The sequence below is a fragment of the Sorex araneus genome, chromosome 3 (assembly GCF_027595985.1).
Source record: "Sorex araneus isolate mSorAra2 chromosome 3, mSorAra2.pri, whole genome shotgun sequence".
In the NCBI taxonomy this organism is placed as follows: domain Eukaryota; kingdom Metazoa; phylum Chordata; class Mammalia; order Eulipotyphla; family Soricidae; genus Sorex; species Sorex araneus.
Window position 1 is genome coordinate 96,646,746 of NC_073304.1, and position 19,379 is coordinate 96,666,124.

Below are 19,379 nucleotides of genomic sequence, written 5' to 3' on the forward strand. Positions count from 1 at the left end.
GGGGGAGCCACACCTGGTTGTGCTTAGGGTACCATATGTAGGGTCAGGAATCAAACTGGGAGCTGAATATATGCAAGGCAGACACCTTAATCCCTAGCCCTACCTCTCAGGCCCCTCAGTTTTGGGCCACACCTGGTGGTGCTCAGGGATTGAACCTGGGTTAGCCACTGTACTGTCTAACACAAATGCCTTACCCATTGTACTGTCCCTCCAAACTTGGAAAGGGATTTTTTAAATATTGATAGTTGGACAATTTTTCAAGTTAATGTTAATATAAAAGGTTATGACTTTGTAAAGGAGAGGGTTACAGGCTGTTTTTTTCACACAACAGTAGGGATTACTAATTCAGGTTCCTTTCTCATAGCTGGGGCTTGTTATGAACCATAAATTCATTTGGCAACAAGGTGGTTATAATCCGGGGGTCAAATAAAAGAAAGTAACTGACCCAAAAGAAATAAAGAATCAGGGGCTAAGCAATAGCACAGCAGGTAGGGCGTTTGCCTTGCACGCGGCTGACCCGGTTCGATTCCCAGCATCCCATATGGTCCCCTGAGTACCGCCAGGAGTAATTCCTGAGTGCAGAGCCAGGAGTAACCCCTGTGCATCGACAGATGTGACCCAAAAAGCAAAAAAAAAATAAAAGAAATAAAGAGTCAAATGGATGGAGCTGTCCTGTCGCTCTGGGCCTTGACATGACATGTACGGGAGCCGCAGTTTAGCAGAGTTAGAATAAATAATTTACCTAACGTTGAAAGACTTGTCTTACCAAAAAAAGCGGGCATCAGCAGACTTCTGGGAACTGGAGCAATAGGAAAGGATAGTAGACTGTCTTGCACACGGCCAGCTGGGTTCAGTCCCCAGCACCACATATGGCCCCCTAAGCCCCACCAGGAGAATACCCTGAGCACAGCCAGTTGTGGCCCACAAGCCACACATTTTTCAAAATCACCCTAGCATCCTGTTTCAGCTGAAAACACTAAATTCCTTGAAACGGCAAATCAGTGTCCTGGTTGGTAATGTTCCCCGGGGCCCAGAGAAGTCGGGATGGGCCCTGAGTGTCTCGACACAGGAGTGCCTCTCCAGGGGGAGCACCTGGAAGGGACAGTTCACCTAATCCTGGCATCACCGGCTTCCTTTTTATACGCACAGCAAAACGTTGCTGCAGTTTGCTTCAAGGATCTTCTCTTCATCCCTTTCACCCATTCAGCTGAAGCCTTTAACCAGCCCAGCAACAACATAAGGAAGAAGGAAGAAAAGCCATGGTCTGGCCGCATAACTGGGCACTGGGCATGGGGGCCAGTGGGGCCACTTCCTTCTCTCAGCTGTGCCTCAGCCTGCTCACCAGCAGGTTCTCCAGCTTCTCAGCACACATAGGGCAGACAGCCAAAGTTTTGCTCTAGTTTTTTTGTTGTTATTGTTGTTGTTTGGGTCACACCTGGTGATGCACAGGGGTTACTCCTGGCGGTGCACGGGGGACCATGTGGGATGCTGGGAATCGAGCCCAGGTTGGCCTCGTGCAAGGCAAACGCCCTACCCACTGTGCTATCGCTCTCGCCCCTTTGCTTTAGTTTCTATTGTAAATCGAACGGGCTGGAGAGAGAGTACAGGAATTAAGGCACTTGCCCTACAAAATAGCCAACCTAGAGTTGATCCCTGGTACCAAATATTGTCCCCTATGTCCCACCAGGAGTAAGTGAGCACCACCAGATGCAGCCCCCAAACAAAAACAGTTTAACACAAATGAACTTGCAAAGTAAACTTTTACAAACCAATCTGCAGTCATACTTTTAGCATGTTGTTAGCCCACAGACTAACCCATATCAGTACCACCATGAATTTACTTTTCATGGAAACCGAAGACTCAGTCCTCTTGATGAAAAATGGTGAGACTTGTAGACAACTGACTTGATTTTCATTTGTAGAAAATGGGTAAGTCAGCTCAATGAAAATCCTAAAGGAACATTAATAACACCACTCTTGTTAAGTGAAGAAAATGAACACCCACAGTGTATTACCAGAAGTTATTTTAATATCAGCTCAATACAGAGAATTACATATTTGCAAGACATTTTTAAAAATATATTTCCTTACTGCCACACGCAACTGAGAAGTTACAAAACATGCACCTGTAAAGTAGAAAGCATTGGTATAAGCCAATAAACTTCACTTAATATTTGGAATTGAGTGTATGGGGCATGTATCTGTACATTCATATCTGTGTTCTTGGTCATACCCAGTGGAGCTCAGGGAATCTTGTGACAATGGGAATCAGACCAGGCCTCATGCAGAGCACGTACTCCAGCCCTTAGGATTACCTCCCTGACTCCAGAATATTTCTTTCAGAGACATTTGTATGACGGGGCTGGGAGATGGAACAGTGGTTAGGGCCCATGTGACCCGGCACACTGAGCATGGCTGGGTGTGATTCCCAAACAAAACTAGAGTATTATGAGCACTGGGAATGTGGCTCAGTGTCACAGCACTTGACGTGCATGTGGGAGGCCCTGGGTTCAGTCCCTAGCACTGCAAAATAAATAAGGCATCTATGGAAGCCGGAAGAGAATGGGATCATTAATAAACTTTCCAACGAAGAAAACTGCTCCACTGGTGAATCCTACCGAACATTTATGGTTTGTGATGTTTTGGTGCCACCCGTGGCAGTGCTCAGGGGCTCCTTCCTAGCTCTGTGCTCAGTTGCTCCCCATGGTGCTGGGGGGACCATGTGATAATTGGGGCTTGAAGCTGGGTCTCTTACATGCAAAGCATGTGCTAAGCCTGTTGAGCTAGCTCTCTGGCCCTCTGCCAAACATTTAGAAAATAGTATCAGTCCTTTTCAAATTTCTGAAAATTTCAAAAGAAGGGGACACTTGCTAACTCATTCTACACAGCCAGCATTACAAGGATACCAAAGTGAGAGAAACAGCACTAGAAAGAAGCTACCAAGATACCTCATAAATATTAATAGAGGCACCTTAGAAATATTAGCAGGGGCCAGAGCAATAATATAGTGGGTCAGGTGCTTGCCTTGCCCATGGCCAGCCCTGGTTCAATCCCTGGCAACTCATACAGCCCCCTGAGTCTCACCAGGAGTGATCCCTGCCTGAGTGCAGAGCCAGGAGTAAGCCCTGAATTCTGCTGGGTGTGGCCCCAAAACAAAAATAGCAAACTGAATTCAACCAGCAAACTCAAGAGTATTATACACTTTGACCAAGTGGAATGATTCCTGTAATGCAAAGATGAAAAATCAAAAATACTACATTAGCAGAATAGATGGGGAAATGGGGAAAAAAACACAATGATCAAAGAATTTCACAAAATTCAAAAGTCTATGATACAAACATCATTAACTCAAATGAACCCTGGCAGCCGAAAACCTCCAGAACCCAATCTCCACCACACTCATAGCTGACCTTCACAGGCTCATCCCAAGCGCCCTGTACATGAGAATGAATACGCTAAAAAATCCCAGGTATGCAGGACCAGTGACTGAAAACTCCAGGCTTCATGAAGTCAGGGATGGGCGACCTACCCCCACCTCCCCGTCCTTCCAGTTTCCTGGCAATTATACCCAAGAACTGCCTCTGGGCGCCATTTAAACACATTAACGGTCATGATTCAGAGGCTCAAAAATGAATCTCGGAAGAGAGCAGCACGCCAGAGATGCCTCCAGAACCGAGATTTTGAAAAGCTTTAGAATTCCAGGAGCATGTGGAATTTCATTTTCGTGGCCCTGTGACACCTCATACTATTCATGGCAAGCAATACAAAATTATTTAGCATCTGCCTAAGGGGTAGGCTGGAGGGTGGTGGTGGAAGATTCAAAGTAATGGGTGGTGAGGAGGTGCAATGGTGGTGGGATTGGTGTTGAAATATTGAATGTAAACAATTGTGAAGAACTTTCTGAAAAATCTTTAAAAATGTAAAAATTTTTAAAAAAGTAATGCGAAGTTCATGCCTGCTTCCATCATCTTAATGAGTAGATGAATAAATAGCAGTACTCTTAGATTTTTTTTAAAAAAACACTCATTCAGGAGAAGTAGGAGAAAGTCACATTATTAACAGTAGAAATGCCGGGGATCATAGGGGGCTCCAGGGCTAGTAGTACGGCAGACAGTAGTACAATATGCATCCCAGGGGGTTCAATCCCTGACACTGCCTGTGGTCCTCCGAGCATCACCAGGAGTGATCCCTGAGCACAGCAGGGTGTGGCTCAAAATCCAAAACCACCGTAATAAAAGGCGACCTGTGGGAACTGGGGAGCACATACAGAGGTTAGGGTGTGTGCAAGACCACATGCCTTTCTGAGCATCACCAGCTGCAGCCCTGCCGCCGAATCCCCCTCAACACAGTCTACCTATGAAAACCCCAGTGAACATCGTCATCCCCAGAGAAATAGTGAGAACAGGACAAGAACACCACCTTCAGATCGCTGGAACACAGGGTGCCCACTCAGGACGGGCCAGAAGCCAGGATGGGGGGCGGGGGTCAGGCTGGGTAAGGTTCATAGACTGGCCACGGAGCCAGGGTTTGCTCATCTGCCCAACAACTGCTTCACAGCTGCCTCTTTCCATGTCTCGAAAGCCACCTCACCGTTCTGCTTAAGAGCCACATCACAGGAAAAAGAGAGGGCAATTCCAGCGCTCTGCTCCACCCACACTGGTTTACTGCCCCTGCTGAGAAGTCCATATTCTGCAAAACCTCGCTCCAAAGATGGCCATCTTTCTGAGGAGAATGGGTTTGGAGCTTTGGGTACCAAGCAGTAACACAAACAGCCCTCCTCAATTCCTGCGGGTTGTTTGCACTAATTAATTGGCTTGACCTCTGGAGTCTTGGGTGCTTGCGCTGTTTTTCTTTCTCCTTTTCTAAGAAAAACCGTTTCACCAATACAAACAGTGAGGTAGCCTTCATCAATCTGTGCTTTTCCAATCAAGAGGTGAAATGACTTCACAGCTTTTTCATCAACTTGGCAGCTTCCCCGGGCAGCTTCCCATCATGCAAAGTTGGACGTCTACATGAAACGTGCCCGCTCCTCACCTGGAAAAAATTTCCACCATTCCTTACTTGGGATCCGCATATATTACTGAGAGTTCCTGTTGGGTTGTGAGGGAAAAAAATTGTCTCTGATTTGATGGGGAAAAAATAACATGTGAAGTAATGCAGTGTCTGAAATACTGGCATCCTACCCACCACCCCACTGACCCCCAGTTCTGTCCCTGAGCCAGAAAGCCCCATCGCCTTCCAGCCATGTGCTGACTGATGCCTTACTGGGGGTGGGGACAGAAGGGCTGAATCTTTCCACTCACCTGCTGGTGTGTTTTTATTTTCTACCTTTATAAGCAGAAGCAACGATTTCATTCCTTCGGACAGTTAGTTCTTCACTGTTCTCCGTGACCTGGGCAAAACACGAATGAAGACGTTTTTGCCACTTGGGTTTTCCTAGGCTCAGCCACCCTAGTCATCCACATCTCTCATGCCCTGTGGAACCTGCCCCTTCTGTTTGCAATGTGAAGGGTTGATGTGAACTAGCCTAGAACATTCCCAGCCTTGCTCTCCAACAAGCTTTGGAACACAGAGGGTGGCATTGGTGTTGCCATTCAGGGGAGAAGCGCCCTTCTCTGCCTTTCCTGTCTTCCTGCCTCTGCTTCTTCACATGCTGGTGCAGCAACATGAATGAAGTCACAGCCAAGTGTGAGCCACTGGTGGTATACACTGGTGCTGTGGCCCCATATGGGTAACTTAAGAAAAAAAAAAACTTTTGAAAATAAATGTATGGGGCTGGAGCAATAGTACAATGGGTAGGACATTTGCCTTGCATGTGGCCAACCTGGGTTCAAGTCCCAGCATTCCATATGGTCCCCCAGCACTGCAAGGAGTAATTCCTGAGTACAGAGCCAAGAGTAACCCCTGAGCATCTCCAGGTGTGACCCAAAGAGCCAAAAATAAATAAATAAATATGTGATGATCAGTAAATGTCTCGTGTGTCTGTAGACCCAGAGTCACATAAAAATTTCTCGGACAAAAAGAAGTTCCAGGGGGCCAGAGCAATTGCATAATTGTATAGCTGGTATTTTGCCTTTCATGCCACCACCCTGAGTTTGACCTCTAAGCCTATTAGGAGACCCCTGAGCACTGCTAGGTGTGGCTTAAACACCAAAACCAAAAACTGAACAAACAAAAAGGGTGATTGCTAAGTAGAAGGAATTTCGGAAGCTCAGTCTAGGCCAACCCAGGGCTCAAGCCACTTGCCGGCCAGGGGCTTTTTAGTACAACCCTGAGGACTGGGCACAGGGCGCATCACCTTGTGCTGGATCTTCAAGAAAAGCTTTCAGTTCTCCCCACTGATTGAGATTTTAGCCATTCTGGGGCCTTTTTTCTTCTGCTATTTGGTTGAGAGATTTTTATTATGACTGGATGTTGACCTCTGTCAAATACCATTTCGAATCTAATAAGACGGTCATGTACTTTTGGTCTTTTGTTCTATGTGGTGCTTTTTATGAAGGACTTTAGCTGCATGAAGTCCTAAGGCTGATTGTTGGCAGTCGGAGGTGAGAGGTAAGATTTATCTGCCAAGTACTGTACTTAGTTTGTTCCTAAGTTATGGCCAGGGACACAGTTAAACTACTTGGGTATAATTTTGATTCTTTTGACTCCTTACAGGTTTGTCATTGAGGACTGGGCACGCTAAATCTGTTCCCCGTGACTGGGGGCTCTACCCAATGCCCTCAGAACATCGAGGGGCAGGGTCTCAGTGTGTTATTGTGGTAAGCACTCTTCCTGGCCCTGTGTGCTTTCTGGGTACTGCTAATCCTTTCAGATCTCCTTGCTAACCTCTCGAACCCTCAATGGGTCCCCAGACCTGCCTCTCTTTATGTCTCGAAAAGCTTCTGCTTCCAGCCAGGGAACTCTAGCCACCTTGACCTTTCTGGACTCTTAACTTGATTCTTAGCTTGGCTCTTAGCTTGATTCTCGATTCAGGGAGCTGGCCAGGCTCAGCCTGGGCCCCATCTTGCCAGCACCCAGAAACTCAGTCTCTGCATGCATTGTGGCAACCTGGCTCCCTCTGTTGGAATCTGCTCTCAGGATTCCTGCTCGTCAGCCTTTTTGACCTCCCCGTCTTAAAAGCCACAGTTTTCTGTGGGATGTCATTTATTTAGTTATTTGTTTGTTTGTTTGTTTACTTATTTACTTACTTATTTATTTTTCAGTAATGGTTATCAGTAGGGAGTAAAGCCCTGGTCATTTCTTCTTGGCCAAAAGCAGAAGCCTAAAGACACTTTCAAACATTAACTGGTCTGCAGTTCGCATTTCCCCAAGTCTTGCCTAGGTCGTCTTCTTCCTTACAGAGCAGCTCCCTTCAGATTCCTTCGGAAGAAACCAACCCCTTCTGTACATGTAGCTCGCTATTGCCAACACTGGGAGGTGCTTAGAAAATGTGGTTTGGGCCAGAGCAATAGTATGGTGGGTTGGGTATTTGCCTTGTACACGGCCGACCCAGGTTCGATCCCCGGCATCCCATATGGACCCCTGAGCATGCCAGGAGTAATTCCTGAGTGAAGAGTCAGGAGTAACCGTTGAGCAATGCCAGGTGTGACCCAAAACTAAGAAAGAAAGAGAAGGGAAGGAAAGAAAGAAGGAAGGAAGGGAGGGATGGAAGGAAAAAGAAAGAAAGAAAGAAAGAAAGAAAGAAAGAAAGAAAGAAAGAAAGAAAGAAAGAAAGAAAGAAAGAAAGAAAGGAAGGAAGGAAGGAAAGAGAGGGAGGGAGGTAGGGAGGGAGGGAAGGAGGGAGGGAGGGAGGGAAAGAAAGAAAAAGAAGGAAGGAAAGGAGGAAGGAAGGAGGGAAGGAAGGAAGGAAGGAAGGAAGGAAGGAAGGAAGGAAGGAAGGAAGGAAGGAAGGAAGGAAGGAAGGAAGGAAGGAAGGAAGGATGGATGGATAGAAGGAAATTGCTTTATTTTGGGGAACAAGGATGACTGATGTCAGACTGCTAATAGGTGATTTACTTTCAGGTGAAAAAGGGTTCATCGGTGCTAGAGGCAGCAGTACAGTGGGTAGGGCATTTGCCTTGCATGTGGTCGACCTGGGTTCGATTCCCAGCATCCCGTATGGTTCCCTGAGCACTGCTAGGAGTGATTCCTGCAAAGCCAGGAATAACCCCTGCACATCACCGGGTTTGACCCAGAAGCAATAACAACAACACAAAAGGGTACATAGGCAGCCAGAGAGATAGACATGCAGTTGACCCTGGTCCCATCCCCAGTACCACACTCGCTCCCCTAAGTCTAGCAGGAATGATCCCTGAACACAGAGCAAGAGTCAGCCCTGAGTACCGCCAGATGGGATTCTCCAAAGAAACAAAAGCCCGAACAAAGAAAAGGGGAACTCGGGCCAATTTGGTGGTCAGCCTTTCCGCTCAGAGCCAGCTCTCTGCAGGGAGCCCCGCCCTCCCGTAGCAGCTGCAGAGCAGTGGGTGCTGGGGTGACATCCACTCACCATGGTGGGCGCTGCTGCCGCTCATCTCTGCCAGGATGACATCGTCGCGCAGGGAGGTGGTCCTCTGAAGGGGGCCTCTCCTAATGGCAAGAGAGGAGAGAAGTGCACAGTGCTGGGACACGGGCCATCACAAGAGCAGGGAGAGCCCCAATGCTGCTTCTACAGTCCCTGCAGTTACACGGCTGTCCGTGTGTCATTTACCCTTCTCCTGGCACAGGTGGGTACCTGGGGACGTCTGAGGCCTGGGATGCCATTTAGTCTTTTTCCCTTTCCAGAGCAGCTGCATTTTTAGAAGAATGCTATTCTGTTCTTTTGTTTAAGAAGCTGATTATATTATTAGTTGGGACCCTCCTGTGCCTTGTGTGGCTTTGGACAGCTATTTTACTCATGGCATTTTAATTAACTAATTTATTTATTGCTTTTTGGGTCACATCTGGTGATGCACAGGGGTTACTCCTAGCTCTGCACTCAGGAATTATCCCTGGCGGTGCTCAGGGGACCATATGGGATGCTGGGAATCAAACCCGGGTCAGCCATGTGCTAGGCAAACGCCCTACCCGCTGTGCTATTCCTCCAGCCCCACTCATGGCATTTTTAAGAACAGGACTTCTTATTTGTTCTTATTTTTATTGCTTGGGTTTGGGGACCACACCCAGCAGTGTTCAGGGCTTACTCCTGGCTCTGTATTCATTTCTGGCAGGACTTGGGGGACCATAAGAGGACCCAGGCTGGCTGAGCAAGCTTCTTAACCCATGTACTATCTTGTCAGCCCCTTAAAAACATATATTTTGGCGGGAAGGGGGCTTTGGGTATGAGCTGTACCCAGCAATGCTCAAGGATCACTGCTGGTAGCACTTGGGGGGGACCATATATGGTGCTGAGGATTGAATCCAGGTCATCCATGTGCCAGGCAAATGCCTCAGCTTCTGAATTGTCTCTCCAGCAAAACAAAATAAAAATGTATCAAAACATGCATTTAAAGGCTGCACCTCTACTAAGTGAAGAAGAGGGACAGACACAAAATTATTGTTCTCAGTTGTGGGACTTAATACAATATGAGACGAATACCCAAGGACAGTGGAAACAAGGGCTAGGAGTACTGTCCATGGTTGGAAGCATGCCGTGTGTGTGTGTGTGTGTGTACTGGGGAATTAGGACAGAAAAGGGACCACTATGATAATGATACTTGGAAATTACGAGTCTAGTCTGGACAAAAACAATGCTGAAAGGAGGTAAAGTGATATATATGATAACTTTTCAATTGCAATATTTTTTTTTGCTTTTTGGGCCACACCCAGCGATGCTCAGGGGTCACTCCTGGCTCATGCACTCAGGAATTACCCCTGGCAGTGCTCAGGGGACCATATGGGATGCTGGGAATCGAACCCGGGTTGGCCACGTGCAAGGCAAATGCCCTACCTGCTGTGCTATTGCTCCAGCCCCTGCAATGTTTTTTTGTTTGTTCGTTTGTTTGTTTTTTGCTTTTGCTTTTCGGGATACACCCTGCGATGCACAGGGGTTACTCCTGGCTCTGCACTCAGGAATTACCCCTGGTGGTGCTCAGAGGACCATATGGGATGCTGGGAATCAAACCCGGGTCAGCTGTGTGCAAACGCCCTACCTGCTGTGTTATCGCTCCAGCCCCTACAATGTTTTTTTTTTATTGCCATAATGACTAAGAATATTTGTGTATGTGGGGGGGAGCAGGGGGGGAAGGAGAGAGAGAGAGAGAGAGAAGAAAAGTGCCTGCCATAGAGGCAGGCTGGGGGAGGGGAGCGTGGTGGCAGGAGGGAACTGCGACACTGGTGGCAGGAAATATGCACTGGTGGAGGGATGGGTGTTGGAACACTGTATGACTGAAACCCAATCATGAACAACTTTGTATCTGTATAACTCACAGGGATTCAATTAAAAAAAAATCAAGGCTGCACCTCATACTTTTGGTCCTACCATCATCTACTGTGGTAACTGCATTTGGATGCTGATAACAGAACAACCACAGAAAGTACCTGTGGGGAAGGGAAGGTGCTGGAGGTGTGACTTAGTTGGGAGAGCTCCTATCCAGCTTGTGTGAGGCCTTCAGTTTGATCCCCTGTGCTGCCTGCATGGATTGGCTGCCAAAACCAGTATGACACCCTTCCCTCCCCCCCCCACACACCTTTCAGCACAACCAAATAAATGTGTTGCAACCCTTGGACGTGGCAACAACAATAACAATGGGGAAAAAAAGACAACCCACACGTAGTATGAAGGAAGATTTTGAAATCCACTTTTCATTTTTTCCCCAGCGTATTCATTCTCCAGTACTTCATTAATGAAAATGGGTTCAAAACCACTTTCACCACAGTCAAATGAAAAGCTGTAATGTTCTCTAACACAGTGGTTCCTCCTCCTAAGACACTATTGATTCTGGCATGGATTTCTGCCTGAGTGGGCTCTGACTGAGTTCCATTCAAAGACAGAACTCATTAATTACCAAATCTCAAAAGTCCCACAGCCTAGAGCAATTCCAACCACTAATGGACATAAATACGGTGACAGTGAGCAAGCACTTGGTCTTGTTCTTGAAAGCATCTCATTTCTGACAAATATATTACTTAGCATGTGAGAGCCCAGACATCCACGTCCTGAGTCCATAAGCAATAGCCACATGTAATTTTTCAAATTAACCTGATTCTTGGCATTGATACACAGGCCATAACAAGTGAAAATAGCTCTGTTGGTAGTGTGACTCAAAAATGAAAAAAGTAAACACAACCAAACGTTTTGCTACCCTGTCTGAAAATTATTCAAGGAAGTTATTTTTGTGAGAATGTTAGGATCTTATTTCTTTCTCACCGAGAAAACTTCCCAAATATTTCAATTATTTTTCCCACTATCAAGATGGGGCTGGAGGGATAGCACAGCAGGTAGGGCGTTTGCCTTGCATGAGGCTGACCTGGGTTTGATTCCTTCGTCCCTCTCAGAGACTCTGGCAAACTACCGAGAGTATCCCACCTGCACGGCAGAGCCTGGCAAGCTACCCGTGGTGTATTCGATATGCCAAAAACAGTCACAACAAGTCTCACAATGGAGATGTTACTGGTGCCCACTTGAGCAAATCGATGAATAATGGGACAACAGTGGTACAGTGCTATTATCAAGATATTTGCCTTTTACTTGTTTGTGTGAGGGGTGGACGGCTCCTGGCAAAGCTTAGGGTACTTCTTAGGGGATCATGCAGTGTCCAGGGTGGAACCCTGAACCCCACACATTCAAAGCATGTGCTCTCGCTCGTGAGCTGCATCTCTCTTTTGTTTTTAGCTAAACCTGGCAGTCCTCGTGGGATACTCCTGGCATGGTGCCTGTCAGAAGGGAAGAGTGGGGGGGGGTGGGCACCACGCATATGGGACCCAGGGCCTCCTTCAAGCAACAAGTCCTCCAGCCCAATGAGCATCTCCCCAGCCTGAGCTACATCTCTGACCATGGGGCTACATTTTTCTTATTGTTTTATATCATTGCTGATATACTCAAAATATGTACATATGTGCATATATATATATATACACACACACATATAAACTTCATGCCACAACTTTGAAACTTGGTCTTTTATTTTATTTATTATTTATTTATTTATTTTTTGGGTCACACTGGGCGATGCACAGGGGTTACTCCTGGCTCATTCAGGAATTACTCCTGGTGATACTGGGGCGGGGGGCGGGGGACCATATGGGATGCTGAGAATCGAACCCGGGTCGGTCGCATGCAAGGCAAACACCCTACCCTTTGTGCTATCGCTCCAACCCCAAAACTTGGTCTTTTAAATAATGACTTTTGATAACTAGATGTTTTCAAGAGTAGTCAAATTCATCAACACTTATGCTTTATAATTCTTTTTTAAATTTTTTTATTTAAATTTTTTTTTACTTTTGGGTCACACCCGGTGATGCACAGGGGTTAATCCTGGCTTTGCACTCAGGAATTACTCCTAGCGGTGCTCAGAGGACCATATGGGGTGCTGGGAATCAAACCCGGGTTGGCTGTGTGCAAGGCAAACGCCTTACCCACTGTGCTATCACTCCAGCCCTGACTTATAATTCTTTTCTTTAAAAAAATTATCTTGGGGGCTGGAGTGATAGCACAGTGGGTAAGGCATTTGCCTTGCACACGGCCAACCTGGGTTCGATTCCCAGCATCCCATATGGTCCCCTGAGCACCACCAGCAGTGGTTCCTGAGTGCAGAGCCAGGAGTAACCCCTGTGCATCGCCAGGTCTGACCCAAAAAGCAAAAAAAAAAATTATCTTATTTAAACACTGTAATTTACAAGGTTGTTTCAGGTGTTCAGTGTTCCAACCCCAATCCCACCACCTGTGTGACCTTCCCTCACAATGTCCGTACTTTCCCACCCATTTTCTAAGCCTGCCTCCTTAGCGGGCACAAACAAATTTACATAACTTATATTCCTTAAATATTATTTCAGGGCTGGAGTGATAGCACAGTGGGGAGGGCGTTTGCCTTGCATGCAGCTGACCCGGGTTTGATTCCCAGCATCCCATATGGTCCCCCAAGCACCGCCAGGAGTGATTCCTGAGTGCATGAGCCAGGAGTAACCCCTGAGCATTGCTGGGTGTGACCCAAAAAAAGCAAAAAACAAAAACAAAATATTATTTCAGAAATCTATACCTCCAGTAGACAAAGTTACTCTTTAAGTGTTAATGAGAATCTGTCTTTCATAGTTAGACCTTCAGTATACCAGTACTCATTCTGAGGCATGCTCTGTGGCAAAGAAATAACTTTGTTTTCTTCCACGAGGCTAAATAATAATGTCAGTGCCTTTCATAGAAAAGCATAACTGTAAAATAGGATTTAACTGCTCTGCAATACTCCTGTTACATAGCAAGTACTCATATCTGCTGTTTGCTTACATTTTTTTGTACATTATTTTTCTTTTAGTTTGGTAATAGTTTTTTTTTTTTTTTGCTTTTTGGGTCACACCCGGCGATGCACAGGGGTTACTCCTGGCTCTGCACTCAGGAATTACCCTTGGTGGTGCTCAGGGGACTATATGGGATGCTGGGATTAGAACCTGGGTTGGCCGCGTGCAAAGCAAGCGCCCTACCCGCTGTACTATCGCCTCCAGCCCCAGTTTATTTTTCTTTTTACTGAAGTCAAAGATATTTCTTCATCAAAACATAAATTAGATTAAATGTAATAATAAAAATATCCTAATTTTATACCAAGATCATTTTTAAGTACATTTCTGGATTTGTTTTGCTAATTTGTCTTTGGGCTTCATCTGATGGTCCTTGGAACTTACTCCTGGCTCAGTGCTCAAGGATCACCTCTGTTTGGTTCAGGGGCCTATGCAGGGTACCTGGGATTGAGCCTTGGTTGGCCTGGCTTAAACCTGGTGCAAGGCAAACACCTAATCCTTCACTGCACTATCTCTCTGCCCTCCTTTTAATTTTAACTTCTCTAACTTCTTATATGTAGGATACATGAGTAAAACTCACCTGTGAATCTTTTTTTCATTCCATCATAGTTAATTTAATGTATCAGTTTGTCTGGGTCACTGCAAACATTATTCTGGATATCTCTACTAAGCTGTTTTTATTCTGCTTTATTTTTATTTGTTTACTGTTTTACACACCAGGCTGGAGCAGATGTCGGCCAGCTGGAAGCTCTGGTACCCACTGTCCTCTGGTTCCCTGAGCACCGAGCAGCAAGTAGCCCTCAGGCACTGCCAGATGTGGCCCCAAATTCAATGCCATCTGCTCCCCGAGTAGTGAGATAGACCAAGGGAAAGGAGGTCAGAGGGCTGAGCACCTACTTTACCATGCCTCTCGGTTCCTACCCTCATTGGAAATTCTTAGATGTGAACATTCTGGAATAGTTTCAACAAGAGGCCCTCAGGAGGAAATGAAGGAGTTGGTGTCTCTGAGCAAAATTATAGATTTTCATCATTTAGATTTCTCTTGGGCCAAATGTACTTCCCCCCCTATTTTTCTTACACAGGATCACATAACTGAATGAGTAAAATGACATAGTCTATGAAAACCTGACCTGTACACATCTGAGCATCGCAGGATGTGGCCCAAGACATAAAGAAACCAAAGAATTGACCCTTGAGATATATTGCTGGATTTCACACCTCTATTATTGACTGGAGCAATAGCACAGCGGGTAGGGCATTTGCCTTGCACATGGCCGACCCAGGTTTGATTCTTTCATCCCTCTCGGAGAGCCCAGCAGGCTACTGAGAGTATCCCGCCTGCATGGCAGAGCCTGGCAAGCTACCTGGAGCATATTTGATATGCCAAAAAACAGTAATAAGTCTCACAATGGAGGTGTTACTGGTGTCTGCTCGAGCAAATCGATGAACAATGGAACGACAGTGCAGTGTAATGCTACTGTTTTGTAGATTGCTATCCTTGATGGGGTGTGGATCATATCCAGTCTAAAGCTTTAATAAAATAAAGGCTTGGAGCAAAAAGAAATTTGCTCAGGAGATGGTTCAGATTTAAACTGATATTCCTTTGAGTCTTCAGTATGCCTATCTACTCGCTAGAGTTTTATTTACCTTTTGCCCCCCTTTCTCTCTGTCTCCCTGTCTCTCTGTCTGTCTCTCTGTCTCTGTCTCTCTCTGTCTCTCTGTCTCTCTCTCTCTTTAAGTAGTTGTTCTTATTTTGGGGCCACACCCAGCTGTGCTCAGGGCTTACTCCTGGCAGGGCTCAGGGGACCATATGGGTGCTGGGGATAGAACCCCAGTGGGCTGTGGCTCTGGGCCCCCAGCACTCTTTAGACTTTGAACCTATCGTCCTCTATGATTCCTTGAGATAAACCTGCCCAACCCCATCGGTTTCCCCTTTCCGCAGAGCATGAATGCACGATCTCTGTTAACGATTACACTGTGCTCACCACCCTCTCCTAAAAGCATAAATTGAGGCCCTACATAGGCTTGAATGTGACAGTATTTGGGGATGGTGCTTTTGTGGAGGTATTGAAAGTTCACTGAGGCCTCAGGGTGTGACCAGAGTCCAAAGCGCTGATCTGATGTCCTGGCAAGCAAGTCCGATAGTGACGCTCTATCCGTGCATGCGCAGAAATACCACGGGGGCCACCAGCAAAGGCCCCACTGGGAAGAGGGGGCCTCACCCAGAACCAGTCCCGCCAGCCCCGGACCCAACTTATAGTCTCCAGAAGGCTGAGTGGTAGAAGACTACGTGCTGGGGAGCTCCCCACCCTCCCCCACCCCCGGCAGGGAGTGTGCGTCTGTGCGGGCTTGAGTAACACAGAGATGCTGGTCAGAAAATTGAACACATCAGTATTCTCATAGCATGTATTAGTGCTTTTGTGTGTATTCGTCCCCTCCCTTTTTTTTTTTTTTTTAAAGAATTCACTTGGAAAACTGGCCCTGGGATTTTAGATTTTAAGCCACCAACTCCAGTTAATGAATGGTTATAGGACATTTCAGAATATAATGAGCAGGGCTGGATTGTACAATGGGTAGGATGCTTGCTCTGCCTGTGCCCAGCCCAGGTCCCATCCCTGATACGCTATGTGTGTCATCCAAGCCATGCCAGGAGTGATCCCTATGCACAGACGCAGGCCGGGAATAAGGCCTGAGCACTACCGGGGGTGACCCCAAACCAAATAAATAAATAAAAGATGGTTTAAGATCCTTTTCAAAATGAAATGTCATAATGTCATAACCGACACTCTATGAAGGAGAGCACTCTAAACAGAAAACACTCCCTGGAGAAACACCTAGAACCAAAGAGTACATTAATGATGTGTTAGACTGTTCATTACTTTTCCTTCTTGGGGCCTGTTTCTATTTCCGTTACCTGCAAAGGAAGTAGAGGGCTCCAATGATGAATGTCCCTAGAAGAAGGGTCAAGGCCACAAAAGCTGCAGACAGGTCACTTCTAGTCTGAATGCTGGTGCTCGGGAGAAAGACTTCTTCACAGCGCGCTCCTGTATAGTTTTCAACGCATCTACAGAACAAAATTTCAGAGGACAGAATGCATTCTCTAGTCCATTAACGAATACAGAAAATAAAAGGTTTCCAGCTGGCCTGGAGGGGAAGGAGACACTTTCCTGTGCTTTCCCGGCACTCACAGAGCCAGAGGAATGAAGTCTGGTCTTTGCAGTCCCCATTCCTGGTTTTCAAACTGCTTCATAGACTGCTCCAGGAAGTGATGGCGTATTGTGTCCCTTTATCTTCTAGATTTTTAGTGATGTAGTATCCACACTCAACTCAAATTTATCTGGCGTTGGTTCTATCTTGTGTAGATGTGGCTTTAAATGTGTTTTTCTTCAACAGTGCTGACCGTTCAAATCCCACTATTAAATCATCATCCCTTTTCCTCACTGTTTTCTTCCTTTAACATAGGTAAATGTTCATAAACAGCAGAGTTTCTATTTTTCAATGATCAGCATATGCAGTGATCTCCATGGAATAGACATAACCTGGGCTTCAATGCTGTTGGTTTCTAGCAACTGAAAAGTCTGGTAATTACTTATAACTACCCTGAGATAGTTCTAGTTGGCCCAGAATGATTGTACGGCAGGTAGGGCATTTGCCTTGGTGACCTGGCTTCAATCTCCTGCATCCTTTATGGTCCCTCAAGACCACCACCAGTAATTCCAGAGTGTAGAGCCAGGAGTAACTCCTGAGTATCACCTAGGTATGATCCAAAAAGCATAAGTTCTACTCTGTACGTTATTACTTACCTTTCCTTGAATATATTTTTTCCATTTTATAGTAAATTGCTTTTAGCTCTTACAATTACATGACAACTAATCTGTATAATATTTGGATTTACCAGTTAACTTTTACTGTGTCAGTATGTTCAAAGGGTTGTTTTAAAAAAGACCAGTATGACTTAATGAGAATGACACTGTTTAGCACAAATTCAATTTCATTATTTCAAAGTTTCAATTAAAAGAGTACAGCAATTTAATATACACTAATATTTACAAAGCAACTCAAGAAGTTATCAAGTAAATTTCACTTAACAATAATTCTGCATAAAACACATATGATATATATGTATATACATACACTTGGGGCTTGTTACTTATTGAAGCAGTCCCTAAGCTCGTATTAACAAGTAGAGATATACTTATTCTACTAAATTCTCTTCTTCATCTCGTTCCAGCTGAGGAAATATTTTCAAAATGGGATATGAGTGGCAAACTGAAATGGAGATGAAAATACTGAAGAAATTGGAATTATATCCAACTAAATAGAAATGCTTTCCCCCACAGTTTTTTGTTTGTTTGTTTGTCTTTGTTTTTGGCTTTTTGGGTCATACCTGGCATTTCACAGGAGTTACTCCTGGCTCATGCACTCAGGAATTACTCCTGGCAATGCTTGGAGGACCATATGGGATGCTTGGAATTGAACCTGGGTCGTCCGTGTGCAAGGCAAATGCCCTAATCACTGTGTGATGGTTTCAGCCCCCTCCCCAACAGTTTTAAGTCAGTAAGGTTAAGTGTGGAGAGAAAAATGATTTTTATAAAAAGAATTCTTCTCATTCTCCTTTAGCCCCATATCCCACATGCTAAAAGGGGAGTAAATTACACCCCCCCCTTACATGCACGCACAATAAAGCCAGCACAGAAACCGCCATAAAAATCAATACACATTATCATCACAAGACAAGCAAAGGAGGGTTACTCTACACATTTAATAAGAAAACACCAAAACTAAATTTAGTTTGCAGAAATATTTCTAAAGTAACAAAGAAAAACTCTTCTCATTTCTCCTATTCACAAAAATAGAATTCTGTAAGTAACAATTATTTATGACTTTCTGGAGGTTTTTAAAGAAAAGCTTTCAGTACAGAAAAATTTACTGTCACGATTTAAAAATAAATCTCAAGTTTTGAAACCATGTGAATATGGGACACAGCTTTCATTATTAAAAAATATATATAAACCAAACTAAAAACAAAGGAGAAGTAGGACCCTAAAGAAAGACCTGAAAGAAGACAGCATAATTCTTGCTAATAAAGATGATTTTTTAAAAAGCTATAACCTCATTCCAATTTCTTAAGACTGTTCATATTTAGATAAGAGTGTACTTTAAGGAAGATGAGCAGCTCGTCTGATGACACTGGAAATGTTTGATCTGGATAATGGGGGGCTCTGAGTTGGAAGGAATCAAGGGGAGACTACAAATATAGGTCATGATCTAAGCAAACAGAAAAAAGGTGGATCAAGGAAACCCATTAACCCCAGTGTGCTCTGCCATGCAGCAGGGCCGGACAAACACATGGTCTCGTGGCAAAGTAAAAATCTGATGGTATCTCTGAAATCAAAGTCCACAACACACAAGTCTTGTTATTTTTTAACTAGCAAATCAGAAGCTAAGAGAAAGGCAAAAAGAAATTGGAATACTCTGTTGTTAACCCAAGAAGTTTGCGCACCTAGTATGGTGCTGTCCAAGAAGAAGGGCAACCATGAAAGTGAGTTTTAAGACTTAAGATTTACTTAAAGTAAACATTTCCCAACCATGAGTATGCATGAGGATTCCAGGTTAACTTTGTGGGGCCCGGGATCCAACTCAAAGTCTCACATATGCAAGGCAGGCGCCCTTCCTTGCAAGAATTGTGCTTTCGAATCTCCAGATATGACCTTGGTTATTGCATAAATATCAACTTTCAGGCAAACGCAGCCAACTTGGTTAGGGGTAAACGAGGGTAAATTACGAAGAGCTGGACAAACACTTGGTAGGAATAGCTGAAGCAAAGGAAAGAAAGGTAAGGCGCTGGCACTGCATTTTACACAGAATCAAGGAGCCGTTGATTTCTTTATGACTCTCTTGCAGAATTATTTCTAGACTTCACTTCTGCACAGACTGTTACACAGCAGAAAGCCATGCTTCCTCTTGAAATGACT

The 19,379-nt window shown here is 45.1% G+C and overlaps 1 protein-coding gene across 3 annotated transcripts in view; it reads right to left on the reverse strand.

The window, feature by feature from the left end:
* Positions 1-938: 938 nt before the first annotated feature.
* The window catches only part of NRG4 (neuregulin 4), an 80,152-nt gene continuing 61,711 nt past the window's right edge, over positions 939-19,379 (reverse strand). Inside the window, exons 5-8 of one of the 3 annotated variants that reach the window (XR_008629186.1) lie at positions 16,319-16,468; positions 8,489-8,568; positions 5,304-5,392; positions 939-5,034 (exon numbers count right to left, since the gene is read on the reverse strand). Coding sequence is in view for 2 of the 3 variants with exons in the window: in XM_055131037.1 (XP_054987012.1) it covers positions 8,409-8,568; positions 16,319-16,468 (310 nt within the window). In the remaining variant the exon portion in view is untranslated. Of the gene's footprint in view, positions 5,393-7,895; positions 8,569-16,318; positions 16,469-19,379 lie in introns of those variants that run through there. The other 2 variants (XM_055131038.1, XM_055131037.1) reach the window with 2 other exon arrangements.